Consider the following 24,395-nt stretch of genomic DNA (forward strand, 5'->3'; position numbering starts at 1 on the left):
TCAACAGGGAATATGGTCAGTACAGGTGCTACTCTTACACCACCTGTATAGAATCTGCTTTAGTCGACAGCTTAGTAAAAATATAAGGCCACATATTTCCTGATGATTCCAAATTCATGATGATTCAAATTTTTTTCAGACATTTATCAACGCTTAAGGTTCAACGCATCAAGAAAAATGTTTGTAAGTATACTGTAGACTTTTTGTGTACGTTGTATTGACTCATTGGATCATTAATTATAATAATATATTTTACCATCTTATCTTCATGAGATGTAAATATACTAAAGGAATGGCTAGTGTTGCCCGAAAGCCGTTGCTAATTTTTCTGGCTGTTTTACTTTATCGTTTTGATTTAGCTTTTTGTTTATTTTATTTTGTATCTCCATTGATATCCAGCCACTGATATCCACAGCATTGCCATTTTTTCAGTGCTTATTTTATTTTGTATCTCCATTGAGATCCAGCCACTGATCCCCTCAGCATTGTCATTTTTCCGTGCTTATTTTATTTTGTATCTCCATTGATATCCAGCCACTGATACCCACAGCATTGCCATTTTTCCAGTGCTTATTTTGTTTTGTATCTCCATTGAGATCCATCCATTAAGATCCACAGCATTGTTATTTTTTTCAGTAATTTTCCTTTGGATTTATATATTAATTCATTCATTCAATTGTTTATTCTCGAATGTACAATTATTTTAATTTTATTCTACTATTCTGTATATTGAGATTTAAATCCACCAGCCGTGCGATTTTATTTTGTTTGTGTTTTTTTAATGTGAATTTGGGCTTTGTCCTGTTTTTATTGTCACTTTTATCATGTAAAAATCTCTCGCAATTCAGTTTTACTATGAATTTGATCTTGATAAATATACCATATGAATGAATATATGTTTTAAACAATTTTAACGTTTTATTTCTCACAGAACAAACGTTATTTAACGACGAAAAAGATCTGGATCAGTTTCTTGAGGTTCATTGCAGTAGTCGGTACTGTAAAGTTATTTAATGTTATCAAAAAGGATTTTCGCGAAGAGAGTGACGTTATGGACCCAGTACGTGGCGCTAGTAAACATTTTATTGCTAAAAATAAAGTGAAAGCGAATCTTCTTTCCAACAATACGAGTCCGAAAGAGATATTAATATTCGGGGACATTAGTGACATCGAACGTTGGGTTGAATTAAGTGTAATGGTCAAATGTTTTAGAGGCCCAAATGGTGTTAAACAATGTCCAGTATTTTGTCCGAAATATAATTCTTCAATTAATCTATCCGTGGGAAGTAAAACTTCAGATTATAAAAACAAAGACGTAATCGTTTTCGGACTTTCGCCGTTCACTCTTCTTCGCCACCACGGTGAAGTTACTAACATTAAGAATCCGAAATTCCCGCCAAATGTTTTGACTGTTTTTTACAGTATGGAGTGTCCATACGTAATCCATAAATCGAATTGGCGTATTCCGGCTGGGAAGTACCACGTGACGATGACGTACCTCACAGGATCCAATATAACCGTGCCCTATGCGTATTATAAACCATTTGAAAAGGAAAAAGTTCCTATTAAACGAAACTTCGCTGAGGGAAAAACTAAACTTATAGCGTGGATGGGTAGCAACTGCGTGAAGAAAGTATTCTGGCCTAGGATGGAGTTTATTCACCGTTTGCAGTCGCATATTCCCGTTGATACGTACGGCAAATGTGGCAACTTAACCTGCCTACCAAGACTTTCCAAAAAATGTGTTAACATGCTGCAACAATATAAATTCTATTTAGCGTTTGAGAATTCCGAATGTCATGAGTATTTGACGGAAAAGTTCTGGGCTAGTTCCCTTCAAAACGACGTAGTTCCAATAGTTTACGGAGCCAGTAGAGAAGATTTTAAGAAATTTGCGCCCGAAAATTCGTACATACACGTCGGTGATTTCAAAAACGTAAAAGAATTAGCAAATTATATAAAATTACTTGATGAAAACGATCATCTTTATAATAAGTATTTTGAGTGGAAGACTAAAGGCACTGTTGTCAATGTGTATCCTCAAATGGAACCGTCCTATTTCTGTGAGGTTATACCATTTTTAGATAGAAATTTAGAACGTAAACCGCTTAAAGATTCCATATGGTTTAACTCGTGTAGATCGAAAATCAAACACAAATTTGACCCTAAAAATATCGCCAGCTTTGATAACTGGTCAAGCTGGTAAGTTTATTTTGAAGATAATGTAAATTATAGAGTTAATATATAGATAAATAGGCCTATTGTAATTGTTTTAGATTCGCTGTTTTAGTGCTGTTAGTATAAGTCTTCATTTTTTATAATATTATGTATTGTTTGAAGGTTTGCACGGCGAAATCATTCATCATTTCTCACTCCTGAGGACGATCAAAATAGGCCTATATTGATCGAAACTCAACAGTTTGAGTCAGAACTTATGTAGGCCTACGTGGTGTAGCCTACCACAAACTTATCAACATTATCATATTTAACATATACAGCTACAATATACCTGTTGAAGGCCCGATAATAAATGTCTAAGACCATTTTGTGGTCCTTTTTGGGGTTCAATGTGTCGGGAAGAAGGAAGCAGGGTGGGGTATCCCCCGTGGCGTAACGGCTATGAGCGCTCACTGGTTAAACCCAGGGGCCCCGGAGCTTATGGAGGCCCTGAGCAGTGCACAGAGGAAAAAACAGGCATTAAAATATGCCGAAAAGGCTAAAAACGCCCGAGGGCCACTTAGGTTTCCTAAACCGGCAGGCGCCTCTAAAAACGCCCGAGGGCTACTTAGGTTTCCTAAACCGGCAGGCGCCTCTGCATTACGCCACTGCTTCGTTGTATCTAAAATTTGGTTCGATTGCCAAGGTTGCATCACATTGCAGGCTTCGTTTCCTCCAGGAGGATCAGGTTGATGTGTGTACCCAAATACATTTTTTATCATGTAATTTACCATAGTGATATTGTTATCATTGCAATATGAAACTTAAATCAAGTTTTGTATCTGTACAAAGTTTATGAAATTTAAACAACAAACACTTATAGATATAATTAGATGATTTGTTTAGGTTTGGAAATAAATAAGTGAAGTTAAGTAGCATAAGTGAAACTATTTCAATGTGTGCTATTTAAAATTGTTGTATCTTAATTTATCCTTCATGTAAGATGATATTGACTAATAAAGATTATGCTAAATGTGTTTTTTTTTTCTAATTTTCATTAGATCACAAACACCAAATAATGATAATCTACAACATTTTTTTTCCATACTTGAAATAATACATTATATTATAAAATAAAAAATTATATGTATAAATATATTTTACAAAAGAGTAGCTTCTGAAAAAATGTATCATCTTTCTTTTGAAAGCTGATTTTTAAAAAGAAATATAGTATCTTAATTTAATATTAAAATAATCATAAGTGTAGAACCATTTTTTTTATTCATTAATTTAGTATTTACTTACAGGTAAAATAACCTGAGACAACACACAGTAATTTATTCATAGGCTAATGCGAAAGATAGGTTCAGTTTCAGCACTTAATTTTACCATTTTTAGGTCCTGGTTCCATGCCCCTCCCCCTATTTCAAAACCCTGGATCCGCCACTTAATAGTCATGCATAGTTTTGAAAGATCTTCTTAATATAATAGGCCTATAAGTAGATGTTTTCATTGGTTTTGCCTCTTTTCTGAGATGTCTTCTGAGATTTCTTCACTTCTCATCCTGGGTTTAGAACATGCAGTGTCTGTAATGTTCTCATTAAATCCAAGACCAATAACTATGGCTGGCACCACACTGCGATTCATCTTCAGTAACACATTCAAACGTCGTCTACCTTATACGTTTTCAGTTTGGTGGCTTCTTAGATTTGGTGATATCGCAAACGCAGAACTCCATCTCAACTAAATTGTCCGAACAAGGTTGAAATTTATTGTATGTACTTTTCTGATGAAGCTGTAAACAAATATTCAACAATCGTACAAATTTAGTACAGTACAGTATTATTCTTTCTACAAAACCACTGGTTAATTGACTAGGTTAGTGATAGTTAACCTGTTCATCAACAGGTTAAAATAGTAGACTATTTACTTATAAATTTCTCACTTGTTATCAACAATTGCTAACCATACTTGCTTAGGTGGATAATTGACTAGGTTAGTGATAGTTAACCAACTGTTTAATTAGTCAACAGACTACTTTATGAATTCCTCACTTGTTATCAACAATTTCTAACCATATTGCTTGACTTGCTTAGGTGGTATCTTTGACTAGGTTAGTGATAGTTAACCAATTATTTAATTAGTCAACAGACTACTTATTTACTTTATGAATTCTTCATATATTGCTTGACTTGCTTAGTTGCGATAATTGACTACATAGTTAAACAGGTTAGTATAGTAGACTAATTTATGAATTGTCCATTTGTTATCAACAGTTGCTAACCCATATTGCTTGACTTGTTTATTGGGTTTATTAACTAGGTTAGTGATAGTTAACCAACTGTTTAACAGACTACTTACCTTATGAATTGTCCACTTGTTATCAACAATTGCTAACCACACTGTTTTAAACTGTTTAGCTTGGAACAGTAACTGGTAGTATATTGCAATACTTCCATCAGCACCCACTTCCTCTCGCACTTGTATATTTAGTATCTTGTCAAGGGTAATATCCATACAACTTGTGTCGTGTAATGGATTCCAATCTTTTCTCTTACCAACTTTATAAAGGGTTTTCTGTAAAAAAGATGTGAAACAGGTGGAGTAATATTTTTTGTTTAGGGGTGTGGTGACATTTAGTGAGGTACATTGATTAGAAATATATTTAATCCATCCTGATATATAGTATGGTTAAAATGATTTATTGATTATTGTAAAATTGAACCATGCTTTGAAACTGAAAACAGATATATTGATCATAAACATCTTTGTTTATGCATTTCTGACAAAAACAAAATGATCTACAATGTCTCAGTGGTTTGACGAAGAGATACAAACTGTTAGGTGCGTATAATGTTTAGAATTTGAATATTATTATTATAATTACCTTTGAATGTTTATTATTGATGAATTTGATAACAAAGTTGACCGTTTCATAATGAAGTAGTCCCCATTCACTTTTGTCAAGCTCCTAAAAAAATATTTTATTTGTATTCATTTTACGAAACAAACAAGGTGATTCAAGTGGACAATAATATCTGGTATTACTACTCTTTACAGTTTACAAGTTTACACGAGCCAGAACTATATTGATGAGGAGTACCTTGAACCAGTGTGCCGATTTTATAGCTGTGGTTGCCTGCTTACTGCCCTGGACACCCTTCTAGACAGTCTATTTATTTGTAGAGATATGGTGTATTCAAAGATTTCAAGAATTATAATATACCCTGGTTGAATACATAACTACCCACTCATTACAAAATTGAGATAAAAAACATCCAGCACCTTAATCTTGCCACAAGCACAGCTCCATGCTGGTATCCCAGCTTCCTTGCAACTTCTTTTTCTGCAAAGAAATGATCAAATCTCACACTTTATATATTGTATTTGTCGAATTGGATGTTAAATTCAACCAATCAAATTTTATTTTTGTTTAAATGAAATAAAATGAATGAATGGATGAGAAAAACTATCGTATCCTTTGTATATTATCTTCTTTTAGTTCTACAAGCTTTGGTCCTTACCTTATTTTATTGAGATAGAAGATAACTTGTACAGTTTTTAAAAAGAACTGATATTAAGGGGACCCTTTAGTATTAAGATCTATGTAAAATAAATCCTTGCTATAATGTAATAATAACTGATTCCATTTATCTCTAGTGTTTTACTATTAATTTTGAGATATTTTAAACAGATTTATCTTGATCTTGATTGTGTAATTGAAAAACTCCAACTGGAGTATCACTCAATGTGCAGACAGACTTAGAGATCAGCTTGGAGAAGTTTTAATAATTGTAAATAGACAACAATGTACTGTACCTGCTAATTTCTTGTGTAAACACATTAATAACATCATCACTCACAGTTCCAGAAACCTGCTCCATATTTGGAAAATGCATCAAAGATTTCATACTTAGATATAAATCCATATGTGTCTAATAAAACAAAATAAAAAATTTGATTTACGTATTGATAAACATACATTGTTGCTTCATTAAGTCGAGTCGCCGAGCGGTTAATGCAGGGTCCGCCGCAAACCATAGCTAATATATACAATCGGCACAGGTTCAAGACACTCCTCGACCATTGATCTGGTGGTATCTTCTCAGATAAAGACTTAAAACTCCAGTCCAGTGTACACATCTGGCTTGTGTGCACTTTAAAGAACCCAGTGTATCTTTTGGAAGAGTAGGGGATTACCCCGGTGTACTGGTCCATATCAGCTTAGACGAACGGGCGTCGTTTGGTGGCAACAATCAACACGAAAGGGACCCTTAGGGGAGAAGAAAGTTGTGGTATGTGTCATCCAGACCTGTGCGCAATTCAGTCCAGTAGGCTGCAGGTTATTCCCCCATATTCCCCCGTTTTTTACGTGGGATAAGATTCTTACCAAGTATCTTTGCTGGTTAACAAGTAGATTATAGTGAATATCTGGTTTCATTTCCAGTAACCATGACGGCATTATGATTGACAGGAACGGCAAAAGTGACTCATACTTTCCCCCAAGATGAGTGACATCAGAATATGGCTTTCCGTGATCACCCAGTAACAACTGTATATTAAAACATACATGGTTGATGAATAAATATATTTATTTAATTATTTATTTTCATACTTTTATTAATATAGTGTATGTAACAAAGTTCTTTAAACTCTGTCTACACTATCAAACTAGTTTGACAAAAAAGTGCGATGTGCCCATGGTAGTGATATGCCCAAATATGGTAGTGATATGACATCATCATGTCTATGTATGGGCACGTCACATTTTTTTGTCACATAAAGTTTGATAGTGTAGACCTCTATTAAAAGGGTACTCCTTCAGGACCATATCCCAAAAGAGGGATTCTAATGTATTTTATATTAATTATTAAAATGTTTACCACAACTAAATTAGCATTATCCTGTAGAACATTCTCAAGAAATCTTCTTAAATCTTCATCCACTTGATTAATTGATTCTGCTTTACGGCTGAAATAATAAAAACATTTGTTTGGTTTAGTAATTATTGTTTTTGCACTTTTATACTTGGTATCACAAGCTGTAGTGAGCCACCACATGCAGACTACTTTGTAGTGTCCTTTTAATGACAGATACCTTCTGTAGGATTGTTTTCACAAGTGTACTATGGGTGATGGGGTAGCCTCCGGCATCAAAATTAACCTCTAGACTTAACCTGCATAGCTCAGACTTAAAATACTGGAGGCAGGATTACCTATGATGAGCATTGATGTCAATTGCTGCCCACTTGGCTGAGTGAGGTTGTTTAAGAAATCCTTGAGTGTAGTTTAAGGTGTACTCGTGGAGAAAATGATCCCCTTCACAAAAACCAGACAGGACACCCGGAGATACCTACCAAGATAAAAGCTATAATGTACAATATGATCTGATAGAATGCAAAGCAATTATGCACAAAATGGGAGCAAAACAAGATCGTAATATGAATCTAGATGGCTGAATAATAATAATTTATATAGCGCACAAAGCACGTTAAAATCAACAAATGTACTTTCATTAATTTTTAATATATTTTTTAATATAAAATATAACAAACAATAATAGTAAATATAAGTTTTGTTCACACATTGCTTTCATCATCATTCTCATTTCATCATCATTCTCATTTTAAAAGTTTAGATAATGTTTTTATACCAGTAGGAAATAAATAATATCGGATTTAAGTATTTATAAAGCCTTATGTGACATAAAAATATGATTTGTTTGTTTGTTTATGGACATAATGATGTCATATCACTACTATATTTGGGAATATCACTACATTATCACTATGTGTGTGTATTCTATATTTAAATTTTTTGTTTATATTGTACAGTATATATATCTGTTTTTTTTATCATATATTTGCCAAGCTTTAAGAAGAATATCTATTATTATTTTATATGATAATGGACAAATAAAGCTTTTCAGTATTTTTTTTCAGTACACAGAGCTTTATACATTATTTCAACTACATCAACAAAATATTTCAATATTTAATATATTTTATTTCCATGTTGATATTCAATCTATATCATAAATATGAAAATAAAGGCAAGACAAAAAAATGTGATGTGCCCATATATGGACATATCACTACACAGATCTTTATACATTATTTCAACTACATCAACAAAATATTTCAATATATTTTATTTCAATATTGATATTCAATCTATATTATACCAATCATATGAAAAGAAAGGCAATAAGACCTGCTCGTTTTCCCTAGCCATCCAACCATGCTCCTGATGTGCCATTGCAGGGGGTCTGTAGTGACAGGCCTGTAATAAAAACATTGTATAACATCAGTGCGACATATAACAACACAAGCAAGACCAATTAGATTAGGCCAACCAGTGCATTCTAAATTAATGAAAAGTAATATCTTGTTCGTAACTGCAGCAACATAGGCTTACTGTAACTTAAAGATATATTTTGTCCCCCTAAAAAAATATTTTTGTTGTTGAATATGCCATTTTAATGTCACATAATAGTTATTCACTTTGACCAAAAACTGGATAGAAAAAAACATAATTTAAACCAACAAATACCTAAATTGTCTGTCAGACAATGGTTTTTGGTTAAAATTAACTGTTTATTTTGTCTTTTTATAAGTGTAATAATTGTTTAAAGCTTTTTTTTCTACGAAGTGAATAACTTGATTAAAACTGCAAAATAATCTATTCAAAATCAGATTTGATTAATCTTTATTTTTCATGTTTTGGGGGGAAAATATATCTTTTAGTTTACTATGTATATTTACTGTATTATTTATAAAATTTTTTGTTTTCTTTTTTAAAATACAAATCAGTTATTTCTCGGGGTTAGATTTAGTGTTTTTTATTATTTTGTTGCCTTCGTCAAAATATTCTCTTTCAAATTGAATATTCTTATATAAAAGTTGTTTTTAATAATTTAAAAACATCATCTTTAAAGAAGATTAAGATTATAGCCTAGGTGAAGTAGGTCTAGTTTTGATGTGAACTAGTTGCATGACATAACTCAGGATTTATATAGCTAAGCTCTGTCACCTGTGACACCATCAATCACAGGCAATGTATAAGGTGTTAATGTAGCTATGACATATTTATAGTTGTTTAGTGCCGAATCTTGAGTTATCATAACATAACACAAGTAGGTTGAATCAGTGAATTTTGTTTTTGATACTGAAAATCTGAAAGAGCTCTCCCCAATGTTATTTAAAATTGTTGCAATGATATTTGGTCAGATGCCTTGCCCACTTGCCCATAGAACAAAATTAATTTGTAATTCTTAGGTGGGACTCGGACCAATGACCTCCAAATCACTAGCCTGGGGCCGTATTCACCATTCACACTTAGGCTAAAGGAAACACCCTTAAAATCAAACAAGAAATAGTTGTTTGGCTCGACTTTTTGACGTAACAGTTTTAATTATCGTTCTTTCTGAAGAAATAATAATGATTTATTATCAATTATCAGTTTCCTAATATGATTCTGTTCTCTTGTATATAACTGCCTAAAGGTGCGGCGCGACAAATCTCCCATCTAAGTGAAATACAATTTAAGGGAAATACTTAAATATGTATTGAGTTAAGTGAAATACTTAATATTTAAGGGAAATATCATTTATGATGCTGTCTATTTTCCTTCCTATGTTTTTTCCTGCAAACGGATTTGTGAGCAATCAACAATTGGAGAGTGAAAACTGAAGGAAATTTGAAGGAAATCACCGTTATTGGTTGTTTTTTTAAGAAATCAAATACCATAAATATACAGTACTTACATTCCATTTTGTTTTAGAACCCATCATCATACCATTACTGTTGCCACAACTTGTTAAATATCCACGTATGTTGGCATACTGCCAAATCCATTCTTCAACATGATCTAGAGAGTTCCTTAAAATAAAGATAATAAAAAACAGATGTGAATGTATTTATTAGAATTAAACTGTATGATATACCAACACCAGAACACACATTAAAACCATTCCTTCACATTACACAGATCAAAGCGGCACATATATCCCTGAACCACCCTGGACCATCAGTTAACATGTACTTGTTATTTTATTAGTTGACAAAATCAATGCAAACCTAAACCACTTACTTTTTTGTTTTATACTTATATTCATCTTTATTCTCAAAATTCTGACCAGAAAATAGCGGAGTAAGGTTTTGAATGTTGTCTGTGCCCGCAGAATTGAATCGGTTGAAGAGAAACGATTGAAAAGGACCTAAAATACAAAGAAACTCTTGTTTTTAAATTTTTAAATGTATTTTGAACTGTATATTGATAATTTTATGTAGTTTTAACTTAAAAGTTCTTCTGGGACCCCAGGCATATCATGTTATGGTGACTCTGTTGCTTTTGGGGATCCCAGTACATGATAATAAATGAATTGAAATGGAACGAAATACTTCAAAAGTTTTTTATTTGCTATAAACACAAGTAAATGTGGCAATATACAAGTATATAATTTATTATGTTGGTTGGTTCAGTATATTAAAAAGTAGTAGGGGATTATAGTATGGTGTGTCGACATTGGTAGGGGCTGCATTGCTGGCTGTCTTGGGTTTGTAGAAGTCCTAATTAGAACTTCCTCAGTTTCCAGTTAAGTATAAGGTCATTATATTTACCTTTACATATAACAACAGTGTTAATAGGGACGTTTAGATTTTCACGTCGACTATGTCGACTGCTTCCCTATTATGTCATTTTTATGATATGCGCATACACTAGGCAGTACATTTTTTTTCCCTTTCAAAGTTGTACTGTATATTGTTTTTTAACTTACTATTTTCTCGTTTGAGATTTTTTAGAAATGTCATCGTCTTAGGGAGTCCGCATGATCTATGAGCATGTGCTCTGGATAGGGAGTCAAGAGATACAACTAACAGAGAGATTGGTTGCCAATTTGGTTCAAATAGTAGTTGCTCTTTTAGCTTTTTATGTTGTTCTGTGTTCCGTTTCTTCTTTGGTATAAATTGGGTGTGGTAATTGTGATTGGCTCTTTCTCTCAAACTAAAATCAAAAAAACAACATTGATAATTTACCTACATCAAATGTATTGTCCTGAAAAAATATTTTTTTACAAATTTTTTTGTTGACTATGCCATGTAACATATAATAGTTATTCACTTTGACAAAAAATTGGATCGGAAAAAAATTATTAACCTATAATTTAAAGCAAAAAGTAGTCAAATTTGCTGCCAGCCAATGTTTTTTTTTGGTTGAATTTAAACCATTTATTTTGTCATTTTGTAAGTGAAAACATTATTTTTTTTCTACGGAAGTGATTAACTTTGTTAAAACTACAAAATGGCATATTCAAAGTCTGATTTAATTAATCTTCATTTTTCATGATTTTTGGGGACAATACATCTTTAATATACATGATACCTTTTTGTCTTGCATGCAATGTCCATGTACTCTGTATTGAATTCAATAACAGTAGGTCCTTTATGGTATGTCCACTTGGCAGGTTTGGGTACATACACATCATTCTGTTCAATTAATGTTCTATCGATGGTGTTTACACGAAAATCATCGCAAGTAACATGAACTGTCCTGGGAAATAAGAATAAATATATCTAGTAAAACTACTGTATTACAAAAATTGATATTGATATTAAAGAATCAAGAATCCTATTTCACAAATTTTAAAATTGTTGACAATGACATAATTACAACTTAACGTCCCTTGTGATTTTAAGTTTAACATATTTTTTATTTTGTCGTGAGGTAACTTCCCGCATGATCGTAATCAAATCTCGGGACCGTTCTATGGTCACCACCAGGTAGGCTTACTTCATCAAGGCTTCTATGAATGGATGGCGAGTTGGGAGCAGGAACGCTAGTAGACCAAAGCCAGTACCGTTTTGATTACGATCATGCGGGAAATTACCTCACGATGCCATATAGTTTTCAATAGCTGTTCAGGTTAAATATGAAATAAAATAAAAATTAAATAATATTTAAATATGTATTGTTTATTTATATATATATATATATGTAGCTTTATTTCTATTTTAAAATAAAAATCTGTAGCAGCAAAAAGAGCTGGATTGAGGATTTTTTTACAAAAGCTCTTCAATTAAAAACAATTATTGTATTGACTTACCTATTTCCATTATTATGTGAGAATGTTGGTCCCAAATGACATTTCCAAGCGATGTTTTTTGGACAAATATTTGGAACTTCTAATTTTGGAATGAGGCAAATAGAATCACTTTCAGAATGAACTGAACTGTTAAAGATCAAACCTTCAAACTGTTTATAACTTTTACTTTCTTTAATACTTTTAATTCTACTGTTGATTGCCTGTACGTTAATCTGCTTTCGTTTCAAATTGTTGTTTTTGCGTTCGCCTTGGGCCGCGTCGATGTTGTCTTGAGGAATGTGAAGTTGAGGTGCCATTATCACATCTGCATTATCTTCCATAATATCTACGAAAAGTTTAAAAGTTTAATGACTGTAAGATGTTATTTTACTGATTTAAAATTGATAAACTTTTAAAAAATTTTAAATAATTAAGCATGATGTTAAAAAGATGAAATAATTATTTTTAAAATGAATCACAATTTAAAGGGCTGTAAGATATACATACAGTACTAAAGTAACTTGTTGTTGAGAATTTAGGACAAAATGTACCATGCATAATTTAAAGTTTAAAAGTTTAATGACTTTAAGATGTTGTTTAGTGATTTAAAATTGATAAACTTTTAATGTTTCAAATTTTAAATATTTCAATTCCCCCAGAAAAATAACTTTTAAACATTTTTTGTTGAATATGACATTTTAATGTCACATAGCGCTTTGACCAAAATTGAATTTAAAAAAAATTATCTACCTGAAATTTGTAACCTTTTTATTTTTATTTTTTTTTTTACAGAAGTGATTAACATTATTAAAACTACAAAATGACCTATTCAAAGTCTGATTTTATTCATCTTCATTTTTCATCTTTAAAGGTTGTTTTGTATCATTATTTCTTGAACCTAATTATTTATTTTTGAAATATTTATCTGGTAAAACATGTCATACAAATATTTATAGTAGCAGGTGAATGAGTTCTACATGAATTAACTCATGTTTGTACAATCAATCTTCTTATAGACATTAAAGTGATTATCAATTCCTAATATCAGGTATGAGATAAGTGCCTTCAATCCTCCTCTCTTATGGCTTGTATACGGTATTTCAATCATCCCATGTCATTTCAAAAACGTAGGAATGCTTGTTGCATATCTTAATACTAACTCCTCTCTCTCTTGAAACGTTTTCCATCATACTAACTATGTATTGCAAAATATAATCTCTAATACTGAGTATAGTAGTAACAAATATATTTGATGTTTATTTTTTTATTTCGCTTCACACAGTAAATTGCCTATTAGGGTGCCTTAATGCTGTGAATGTTATTCTATGATGATATAGTAAATAAAGATAGTTAAGACCTTTTGCTCTCATGTGTGGGATGATGACTATTTATGGTGATCCTGAGCATGAAAGGTGAAACCCAAAAAAGATCTATAGTACTGAATAGTATAATATATTTGTTTATTTTTTTTTATTTCGCTTCACACAGTAAATTGCATGTTATTAGGGTGCTTTTAATGCATGCTGTGAATGCTATTATATGATGATATAGTGAATAAAGATAGTAAAGAGGGCAAGACTTTTGCTATCATGTCACAGGATGATGACTATGATTCTGGGCATGAAAGGTGAACCCAAATAGAGAAAACTGTAACACATTCAAAACACAACATCTCATCTGAATGACAAACATGACTTTGGAAATTCAAGAGTGTCTGATCACAAAACTCAAATTTATCTCAATTTAAAAAAAGGAATGAACTTGTTGACCCTTTGTATCTGGTTGACCATTCAAGAAAAATAAATGAACCGTGAATTTGAAGTGTAAACATCAAACACTTGTGTAAAGTACTTAAAGGTGCAATTAGCGGACTGAAATGAAATAATGAAAAGGAAGGATTGAAACATCCTATATTACAGGGTTGTTGTCCTACACTTTTACCTACTACAGCCTTTAATAAAAGATTCCATTTCCTATAGGCTATTAATCAAACACGACATACACATAACCCTTTAAATGCATAGATTTCCCAAAAGGGCAACCCCAAACAAGTTTTATTCATTCAAACAAAGATCTTTTAACCCATTTTGTTAGTTGAAAATCTAGAACACAATCACTGCTTGTAAATCAGTAATTTGATTGTTCATTTTTTTTATGGTATATTGTTTCTTACATATAGTACTGGATCGATTTTATAAATTATCTTGGGACTTAGCTAGCCCACTATATACCTTCTTCTGGGTTCAAGTAAAATCACTAATCAAATCACCATCAGCCCATGCAAGGAAATTAGCCTAGATTCAATTTTGGGGTGATGACATATACTGGCTTTTATTTTTACATAAATTCAATGACTGATTTTTTTTGTTGTTGTTGGATGGATATGTACTTGTTAATAATAATACTCTAGACAACATATATTACTTATAATGTACATGTTTTGTACATAAATCAAATCCACATGTTCAATTGATACTGGATCTATTAAGATGAAAATGCCTACCACATTTTACAAGCGAAAATAAGGGAAGCTCAAATTTCCTCCATCTCCCTAGGGTTTAATATTTAATTACCATGACAACTGACTTTCTATTGGACTCCTTATATGGTACTGTATGCTTGATGTATGTATGTAATTCTCTCTCCAAAGATTAAGATTTGAGATTGTTATTGCTTCTCTACAATAGTCATTTTGGAACAATAATTATTTTCAAACAAATAATAAACTCAAACAAATGATTAGATACACATTAATAATGACCATGATCTGTCAGTTTCATAGCAGGGTGAACAAATAATAGTAACACGTCACATTTTGTTACGTTAAATTTCATGTTATAAAACTTTGCAAAATATTCTACAAAGGCCCTAGCCTAGCCTAGCTCTAGGCTAGAGTTTGTTAATCAAATTATTTCCTCCTAATTATTACAACAAGGGAATGCTATCATCAGTTGAGTAGTATCACATGCGACCAGGTGAATCTTGGCCTAGATTTTCATACCAAGGTTTAAAAACATGGCTATATAGATATTATTATTCTAAGCCTAGCGGCTTATGCCTATACAGCCTAGGCATTAAGTAACTTACCATGCTTGTGGGCCCGGTCCCCTTCCCGTCGCTGTTCATCGTCGTATTGACTAGCTACGAAATCCATCTTTTGGTCATTCTTCTGACTAAAAGAAGTCAACCCTACAAGTAGTAATATCTGAGGAACGCAAAATACAACAAATATTATACATAACTTTCTTAATTGTCTTCTCATTTTAAAGATGAAAGTGCGAAGAAGACAATCTCCTCTCCTCCTTCCAGCGTGCACCTCTTGTGTGGAAAAAAGAGAAAATGTGTTAAAAACTTTCCGAAAAAATGAGGGCGCTATATAAAGTATGGCAGCCTGTGAAGACAACAGGTCTGTTGAAAATCAAGACTATTCAAGACTAGAATTAACAACTTCAGATACCTATAGGTTTGTGTTAATATTACTAGTTTGTTTATTATTTACTAGTTGTTTATATACAGTGATTTAAAAGTAGTTTTGAAAGCTAATTACTACGATTTGAAGGGACGATGTTTGCGTCACTCAACCAAAAGGCAGCCACAGCATAAACAGAGCCCAGCAGGGAGGGCAGGCTCTGATTTGTCTCCTGCACTGATTTTGGTGAGAAGAGTACCAGTAGGCCTAGCTAGCCAACAGTTGCAATATACTTCTTGTGAAGTCGCGGTGTCGCAATACCACATTTATATAATTTGTACTGGTACCCCCAATAATGGCATCTTTTGCTGGATTACGTCAAGGACACTGACTGAGACTGAGAGTAGTGTCATACTAGGCCTACTACTAGGCCTACTGCTGTACTAGGCGTGGGCCTGGCCTAGTTTAAAGCTTCAAACTGACCCAACATTATACAGCAAGTATATACTATTTAGTATACCGGCTCAACAATGATTAATCAGTGCCTATATAACATAACATAATAATCATGATGCATGCATTCTAACTTAACTCATAGGCTACAAGCCTTCCCACCCTTCCCCCCCCCCCCCCCCTAAATAATCAAATTCCTTCATAAATAATTGCCATAAATAAACTTAACCTAAACCTCTAACCTAAATAAGTAATCTCTTAATAAAAACTAGTCCGTTCTGATCATCAATTTTGTTGTATTTTGCTATTAAATTGACCACATTGTGATACAATTTTGATTAAACGATACCTTGTTTGATTTACGTCATAGATTAACGCTAATAGATGATTATGACAGCGATGGTGTTTTTGAAAACGAGGCTGAACTACTTGGAAATACTAGCTTTGACAATGTTCACTTTATAGCACAATGTAAGTGATTATTCTATATAATGTGCTTATATAATTATCAGCAGTAGTATTTCTAAATTTGAAAAATATGTTTTTAGTCTATTACTTCTAAAATTTTAGAATCTGGTTATACTACTGGTCTTTTACTTTATATTGTAAAATTGCTACGATTTCATGTCAACAACTCAAATGTTGGAGCTGTAGCTTGGTGCTTGCCTTCCAATCCCATGGTCTGGGGTTCAATCCTGACCTAGTGCCAGAGTTGTAACTCACAACTCTTTCAATTCCACTCCTAAGCCTCAAATGAGACTTAGTTTATAAGCACGATAAATTATAAAATAGTTTATCCATCCTGTAATTGGCGAGTTACTCAATGCGTATGAAATTGTGAAAAATAAACAAATTTACCAATTGTAAATGTAACAATAAAGTTTATCTTTAATCTTTAGCTCCTGAATCGGCACAGAGGAAGGAGAATGAAACTGAAAAAGAGGAGGATACAGCTATTGACGACGAAGATGCAGAAAACACAGACTTGGGGAATAACAACAATTATGACATACTGCAGCATGTTCTTGATGCTTCTGATACGACGTCACATCACGAGTCAGATTCAGATTACAGAGATAAAAACGACCGATGCACTTCAAAGCTCCTTGATATATTAGATGAGGAGCTTGCAAGAAAGAATTGTAGTGCTAACAAAAATGAGGTAATTGAAAAAAAAAATTAAGTAATTGAGAGAGTATAAAGCTCTGTGTACACTATCAAACTAGTTTGACAAAAAAAAGTGTGATGTACCCAAATATGGTAGTGATATGCCTAAATATGGTAGTGATATGCCTAAATACGGTAGTGATATGCCTAAATATGGTAGTGATATGATGTACAAATATGTTAGTGATATGACAAATATGTCTATACTGTATATGGGCACATTTTTTGTCGCATAAAGTTTGATAGTGTAGACAGAGCTTAAGGACCTCACCTGTCTTTCCGTTCACATCGCCTTGCAAAACTCTGGTGGGCACATTACACAAAACCCTGGTGTTGACAGCCAGGTGTGTGCTAAAGCAGGGATTTGGATGGGGTGACAGCCCAACAAGTGTACTTAATTTTGTTTGTTTTTGAAATGATATAATGTATGCTAGATTTGAAACATGAATTGATTTATAATTTTGAAAACATTTTTTTAATAGAAAAACGAGAAAACACCAAAGAGAAAGAAAAAGAGAGGAGGTCGAAAACTTCCTCAAATGCCACCAAGTAGTAAGTTTATTTCACATTCAAACTAACAAAACATTCACTATCCAAAATCCTGATTCATCCATCCACTTAAACTCTGTCCTTTGACAAAAAAAGTGTGATAGTGATTTTCTATAGATACTGTATACAGTATATGATAACCCAACAATACTTGCTAAATGATAGCATAAAAAGGTTAAAGGTCAAAGAAGACCAAAATATAGTTACTGCAGTAACTGCAGTAGAATAATATTGACATGACACTTTACAAATCCATCCATATCAATTATTCTAAAAACATAAAATGAAAATGTTTGTTTTCTTCAGAGAGCGTTCAAGATGAAGTAGAAGGTGCTAATTTAAAACAATCCAAAAATACATCTCCAAACGTATCTACAACTCCACTATCCATTGGTGGTATATCCAATGATTCTCCAGCTGACCACCAATCAGAAAGCTCCTTAGAAAATCAGCCACTAACTGCAATAAAAAATAGACCTAGAAAATTATGCTGTAACTATCAATCTGATTGGAGCATTAGTCCGGATTATTCCATTACTTCTGAAGGGAAATCTATAGGATTCAATACCACTAGTTCAATTAATCGACCATTGTTAAATAGTGATAACGTGTACATAAACGAAGATAAAAGTCCTGAGATACGACCCCAACGAAGGAAGAAGTCAAACGCAGGCTTTAAAGATGAAACTATGTTCACGCAAAGTCCAGGTAAGAAAACTTAATTGTTAAAATAAAAAGGTACATAAGCTAAATATTTATTTATGATAAGTGACTGTGTGACAATAGCTGTTTGTATACTACTACACCAGGGTGACCCACTACACATCTCGAAAGATGTACTAGGTTCTTTAAAGTGCACATGAGCCAGATGTGTACACTAAACCTACTACGGTTTATAGTCCTTATCCGAGAAGACACATTCTACCACCAGAACCATGGAGCGAGTGAGGTTTGAATCATTACCGATGTTAATATGGCAAGGTATTGCGGTTCCACTGTCTTAACCTCTTGGCCACTCACTCGCTCCATTAATATATCTTTATGTCTGTTCCAGAAATTGGCCAGAAGGTGTTTAGACCTACAACTCTAAGTCTCAATGGGTATGTGATCTCACAGACACATAAGGCTATATTCCGCTTCATTCCACGGCATCATGATGAGCTTTTACTTGACATCGGTGACCCCGTCCATCTAGACAAGAAATCTAAAGACCTCTGGTTTGAGGGAATTAACCTACGAACTGGAAAAGAAGGATGTTTTCCAGGTCAATATGTCCGTGAGGTCACCCCTGACACGGAGACAGAACCAGGTAAATATTAGTAGATTAGTAGTAAAAATAATAGTATAATTAAACCGTTTCCAGTTTTTTTCTAGTCATTTAGTTAATTTTTTTTGTTATGATGTTATAATATAATTGATTTCATAATAAATAGTTAGTGGTTTTGGTGTTTTTTTTTTAAGGAATGAATGGAAAAAGAATGTACATTAATAGGTTTCACCTGAAGTTTCTAGGCTCAGTAGAAGTGCCTTCTCACAAGGGGAATGACACACTCTGTAAGGCTATGCAAAAGGTAATGTACCAGTTATTAAATCAATGTTGCTACCTCTATACTAAGGACTTTTAGATTTTTATGTCGACTGCTACCCTATTACATCATGCATGCACTGGTACGTCGACTGGCAAATTTAAGCACTTGTTCAGTGGCATTTTAACGTTTGCTCTCTGACACAAGTACCAGTGGACGTATGTCACGTCATAACACAAGTTTATAATAACAAGTTTACCAAAATCATGACAAAGAATGATCTTGCGATGATTTTCTGAGAATGTAGTAAAGTGAATTTCAGTAAAATTATAGTGCAAACTGTGAATTATTGATTTGTATAATTGCTTATTTAAATAAAGCCTGGGTCTAGAACACCAGACTTCTTTCAGAAAATTAAGGATCTAGTAGACTAGGCTTAAGCTACACGCTTAGCCTGGCCACTTCCACCGGCCCAGTGCAGTCAACTTAAATGTCCACTTATTCTAAATATTCATTTATCTGTCGACGAGAACAGTCACCTAAGATCCATGTGGACGTTCACATCATCTAAAAGTCCTATACTGTTTGTTTAGAGATCTTTTTAACAAATTGACATTTTCTTAAAGGTTGTAACAGCAAGACATGTGTCGGTAGAAATCTATTGTCCAGCTCCTTGCCAGCTTGAGATAAGTGATAAAGGAATCCGTATGATTGATTACACAAAGGAGAATAAAAATGTTATTCCGGTAAGAATTTCATTGTCTTCCTTTATTTATTCTTTTAACTGGATTGCATTTTCAGTATTATGTAGTACTGCTTTTCAAAATGGTCCAGTTACAAGGTTTAAAAGTAAATTAATTATAACATATATAGAGAAGATGATACAGAAAAATATATAAAATACATGCATACATAATTTGAAAGATATATACAGTTAACAGTAATTTTCTTTTGTGGAAAAAAATGTGGGATGGCTGTCTATTATAATTTTTGTGACATTGCATTGTATTTTATTTTATAAAAAAAACTTTATCATCTTGTAGTTTTTAGTATTTGTCAATATTTTCTTTTCAGAAAAAAGATTCTATGAGGAAGAAAGTTGGTAAACTCTTATCAGGGAAACCAAAACAGGGAAAGACGCATTTCTTTTCGTTAAAAAATGTTTCATTTTGTGGCTACCATCCCGCTAATGATAGGTAATTATAGATTTCTTGTAAATTACATTCGAGTACCTATCTGCCTCATTTTGTGGTTATGAATTTATTTTTTCATTTGAGTACCTAGCTGCCTCATTTTGTTCTTATGAATTTATTTTTTCATTTGAGTACCTAGCTGCCTCATTTTGTGCTTATGAATTTATTTTTTCATTTGAGTACCTAGCTGCCTCATTTTGTCCTTATGAATTTATTTTTTAATTCGAGTACCTAGCTGCCTCATTTTGTGGTTATGAATTTTTTTTTTTAATCCATTTGAGTACCTAGCTGCCTCATTTTGTGGTTATGAATTATTTTTTCATTCGAGTACCTAGCTGCCTCATTTTATGGTTATGAATTATTTTCGTAAATCTCATTTGAGTACCTAGCTTTCTCATTTTGTGGTTATAAATTATTTTTTTTAATCATATTTGAGTACCTAGCTGCATCATTTCAAACATATTATTTATAATGGTGTTTGTTTGTTTATTTAGGTATTTTGGTTTTATTACTAAGCATCCATCTGAAACTAGATATGCTTGTCATGTATTTGTAACGGATGAGGGAGAGAGTGCTAAACCAATAGCTACGGCCCTAGGGTAAGTTATTATTTTATTTATTAATTTATTATTTAACTATATTTCAAGAGGGTAGCTCAAACAAACAAAAAATCAATTAAGAATAAGAACAATAACAATACAATGTAAACCTATGAATAACTTAAATCATGAGAAATAGTATCTCTTAGTAAATATTATAATTTATTTTATTTTAGATTTGCCTTCCAGAGATTCTATGATGAATTCATTGAGTTTACCAACCCAACTGAAGACATCTATATGGAGTAAAAACATTCAACGTAAATGGGTAAAGAAATACTGTAGGTCAGTGGCGTAACGGCTATGAGCACTTACTGGCTAAACCCAGGGGCCCCAAAGCTTATGGGAAACGTCTCAAAATGCCCAAGGCCTCCTTCGTTAGAGGGCCACTTCAGGGTTCCTAAACCAGGGGCCTCGGGCCTCTGCGTTATGCCACTGCTGTAGGCCCAAAACAAACACTACATCATTGACACTTTAAAATTGCTCTTGCGCCTTTTCCAATATTAAAATTACATTGCAAATCAAAATTAAATTAGTGAAAATTATGTAAAATTGAAATGAATTGTGAATGAAACAAAACAAAAAAAATGTAATTGCACAATTAAACTGTTTGTGTAAAATGAAAGACTTGAAGCATGAAGCATAAATTTTAAATATTTTGTAGTCTTCTATAAGGTCCAGTAGCTATAGTCCCCATTCACACTGAATTATATTCAAAACCTTAGCATGCATGGGGAAAAGGTGCAGTTTTGAAGTAAAGGCCCATTCACACTAGGACGATAACGATTGATGATAAATAGATAAATATGCATTTTTCATCCATAAAACAAAAGAAATCATTTATGCTTTGATGAAAATAATATTTTCACACGTCCTGAATGATGTCATGATTAGTTAAAGCAATGATATTGTGACATGCAACGATTTTATTGTTTTTATTGATCATGACGTCATTTGATTGGATTTTTAAAAAATAGAATTTTTATAAGACAGCATAAATGATTATCCTATAGTTCTAGAACGAAAACTTGTATAATTTCTTTTGTTTTATGTAAGAAAAATGTATGTTTATCGTTGATCATTATCGTCCTAGTGTAAATGGGTCTTAACTCTTTAAAAACAGTAATATTTTAGTAGTAGGTTACCATTTCAGAATTAAGATATTGTGAGCTATTTTAATTGTTAACACTCAGATGAGATATATATTATAATTGTGCAATATTTGTCTAGATTCCATCCACAGTATTCCATTACTATATTTTCATACCAAATTATTTACATAAATTTATCACCTTGGTTATATTAGTATTCTTTCAAGTTCAGGTATGTTTAATATTCAGTTCTTTGTATTTTTTTACATATTTTCTTAGTGTTCCTTTATTTAAGAGGGTAACATAGGTCCTTTTTTCATTTTATGTAAAATGTTTACATATATATATTTTATTTGTGTTCCTTTATGAAAGATTTACATATTTTCTTAGTATTCATTATGTAAGAGGGTAAACATATTTTATTGTTTTCTTTTTATGTAAAATGTTTACATATATTTTATTTGTGTTCTTTTATGTAAGATTTACATATTTTCTTTGTGTTCTTTATGTAAGAGGGTAGCATAATTTCTATGTTTTCTTTTTATGTAAAATGTTTACATATATTTTCTTTGTGTTCCTTAGTTTTAAAAACAAGATTTAACCATATATTTTCATTTGTGTTTCATTTATATAGCTTTACTTTCTTTAAATTAATAAGGAAAGAAATGAACAGTAAAGATTTTATTGTAAGAAAATCTATGAATTTTATTAGAACACTGATACTTCAGCATGCATGAAGGAGATTGTTTATTTTGCAAGAAAAACCCTGAAATTTGACCAAAAAATTCTTCATATATTTCTTGTTCTGCTAACAGTGTACGTTACTATGCATCATTTTTGTCTTCTCCTTCAGCATGGTCTCTTTTCTCGGTTCAAAAGGGTGTTTTGATAATTAAAATTATTTTGCAGGGTTGTATTATAACAATGTGCTATGTAAGTCTTCCCAACTTTTCTGTAAATATCTTTTAAATAGTGTGCAAAATATTTATGTTTTATTATAATCTTTTACTGGGATATGAATATTCTCATTCATCCAGGTAGTTTTAATTTTAGAAAGATTTCAATCTAATCCATAATGGACTTATTTAGTAAACAGCGAAGTTCCACGGCCTATCTAGGTCAAATTGTAGCATTTGGTCAGTGACCCGTGACAGGGGTCGAGGATCTGTAAAAGTAAAATCTGTTATTATTTTACCCTTAGCTTTGTACAGAGGTGCTTACATGGTACCTGTATACCTTGTCATCTGCCATTTGGCAGGTCCATGGCAGTCTTCTTTCTAAAGCTCTGTCTACACTATTAAATGTGACAAAAAAAGTGTGATGTGCCCAAATATGGTAGTGATATGCTTAAATATGGTAGTGATATGATATCATCATGTCCATATATGTTTATAAGTTTTATAGTGTAGACAGAGCTTTACTAATACAATTTAAATGCATTATTAATTAATTTTGTTTTATTAATTAATTTTGTTTTATAAATGTAATTTAGTTTGATTGTGCTATAGTTATTACAACTTTTTAGATGTTCTTTTGTGTGTTGATTTAATATGATTTTTAATTTTGTTTTATTAATTAATTTTGTTTTATTAATTAATTTTGTTTTATTAATTAATTTTGTTTTATTAATTAATTTTGTTTAATGTGTGAATCATTTATCATTGCTATACATTTTATCATTTCATTTGCAGAGTTTATATAACTATATATATATTATTCATATTATATGATATTACAATATTTTTATTTAGCATTTTATTTCCATGTTTTTTTAACTAGTTTACTATTAGAGTAAAATTAACACAGTTTAATTTCAATTGTTTAATTTACTTTTTTATTGACTGAATAATATTGTTAATCTACAGTATACTATTCCTATTTATATAGACCACCTATCAAAAACTTTCAACAGTTATATATATATTTGTTTTAAACAATATTGTTCTATCTATTTACTTGTGTGTGTTCTATCTGTTTCTATTTTTAAGACATAATAATTTTAATTTTCTTACCTTGATTGTAAGTGCAATAACATTTGGTATAGTATTCACCATTGTGACTCTGTACTTTGGTTAAATAGTATTATGAGGGCATTTCTAATTACAGTATCTTCTTATGTAAAAATAGTTTGTAACCAGCCGAGAATCATGGACGAACCACATTTTAGT

The 24,395-nt window shown here is 32.1% G+C and overlaps 4 protein-coding genes across 4 annotated transcripts in view; 2 read left to right on the top strand and 2 right to left on the bottom strand.

Annotated features, from left to right (window-relative positions):
• LOC144850042 (carbonyl reductase [NADPH] 1-like) overlaps positions 1 to 15,136 on the bottom strand; it is a 93,939-nt gene extending 78,803 nt beyond the window's left edge. Inside the window, exon 1 of the mRNA XM_078707247.1 lies at positions 15,127 to 15,136. The gene's annotated coding sequence lies outside the window, so the exon portion shown is untranslated. The remainder of the gene's footprint in view (positions 1 to 15,126) is intronic.
• LOC144835892 (glycoprotein 3-alpha-L-fucosyltransferase A-like) lies at positions 1,052 to 2,206 on the top strand. The gene has a single exon (XM_078691016.1). It carries the CDS (start codon positions 1,052 to 1,054, stop codon positions 2,204 to 2,206), a length of 1,155 nt encoding a protein of 384 aa, XP_078547142.1.
• On the bottom strand, positions 3,218 to 15,556 carry LOC144849631 (uncharacterized). Its single transcript, XM_078706610.1, has 15 exons — positions 15,328 to 15,556; positions 12,262 to 12,586; positions 11,541 to 11,708; positions 10,936 to 11,162; positions 10,248 to 10,374; positions 9,922 to 10,036; positions 8,370 to 8,438; positions 7,373 to 7,509; positions 7,041 to 7,128; positions 6,548 to 6,709; positions 5,977 to 6,092; positions 5,443 to 5,503; positions 5,045 to 5,128; positions 4,519 to 4,734; positions 3,218 to 3,952 (listed from the first exon to the last, which is right to left on the bottom strand). The coding sequence occupies exons 1-15, from the start codon at positions 15,500 to 15,502 to the stop codon at positions 3,845 to 3,847; spliced, it is 2,178 nt and encodes a 725-aa protein (XP_078562736.1). The 5' UTR covers positions 15,503 to 15,556; the 3' UTR covers positions 3,218 to 3,844.
• A 67-nt stretch (positions 15,557 to 15,623) lies between these two features.
• LOC144835903 (uncharacterized) lies at positions 15,624 to 21,434 on the top strand. The gene is made up of 11 exons (XM_078691027.1): positions 15,624 to 15,703; positions 16,473 to 16,573; positions 17,002 to 17,264; positions 17,752 to 17,821; positions 18,125 to 18,526; positions 18,873 to 19,127; positions 19,280 to 19,389; positions 19,971 to 20,090; positions 20,419 to 20,540; positions 21,032 to 21,136; positions 21,313 to 21,434. Exons 1-11 carry the CDS (start codon positions 15,624 to 15,626, stop codon positions 21,383 to 21,385), a joined length of 1,701 nt encoding a protein of 566 aa, XP_078547153.1. The 3' UTR covers positions 21,386 to 21,434.
• The last annotated feature ends 2,961 nt before the right edge of the window (positions 21,435 to 24,395 follow it).

The sequence above is a fragment of the Antedon bifida genome, chromosome 1 (assembly GCF_963402885.1).
Source record: "Antedon bifida chromosome 1, ecAntBifi1.1, whole genome shotgun sequence".
NCBI lineage: Eukaryota > Metazoa > Echinodermata > Crinoidea > Comatulida > Antedonidae > Antedon > Antedon bifida.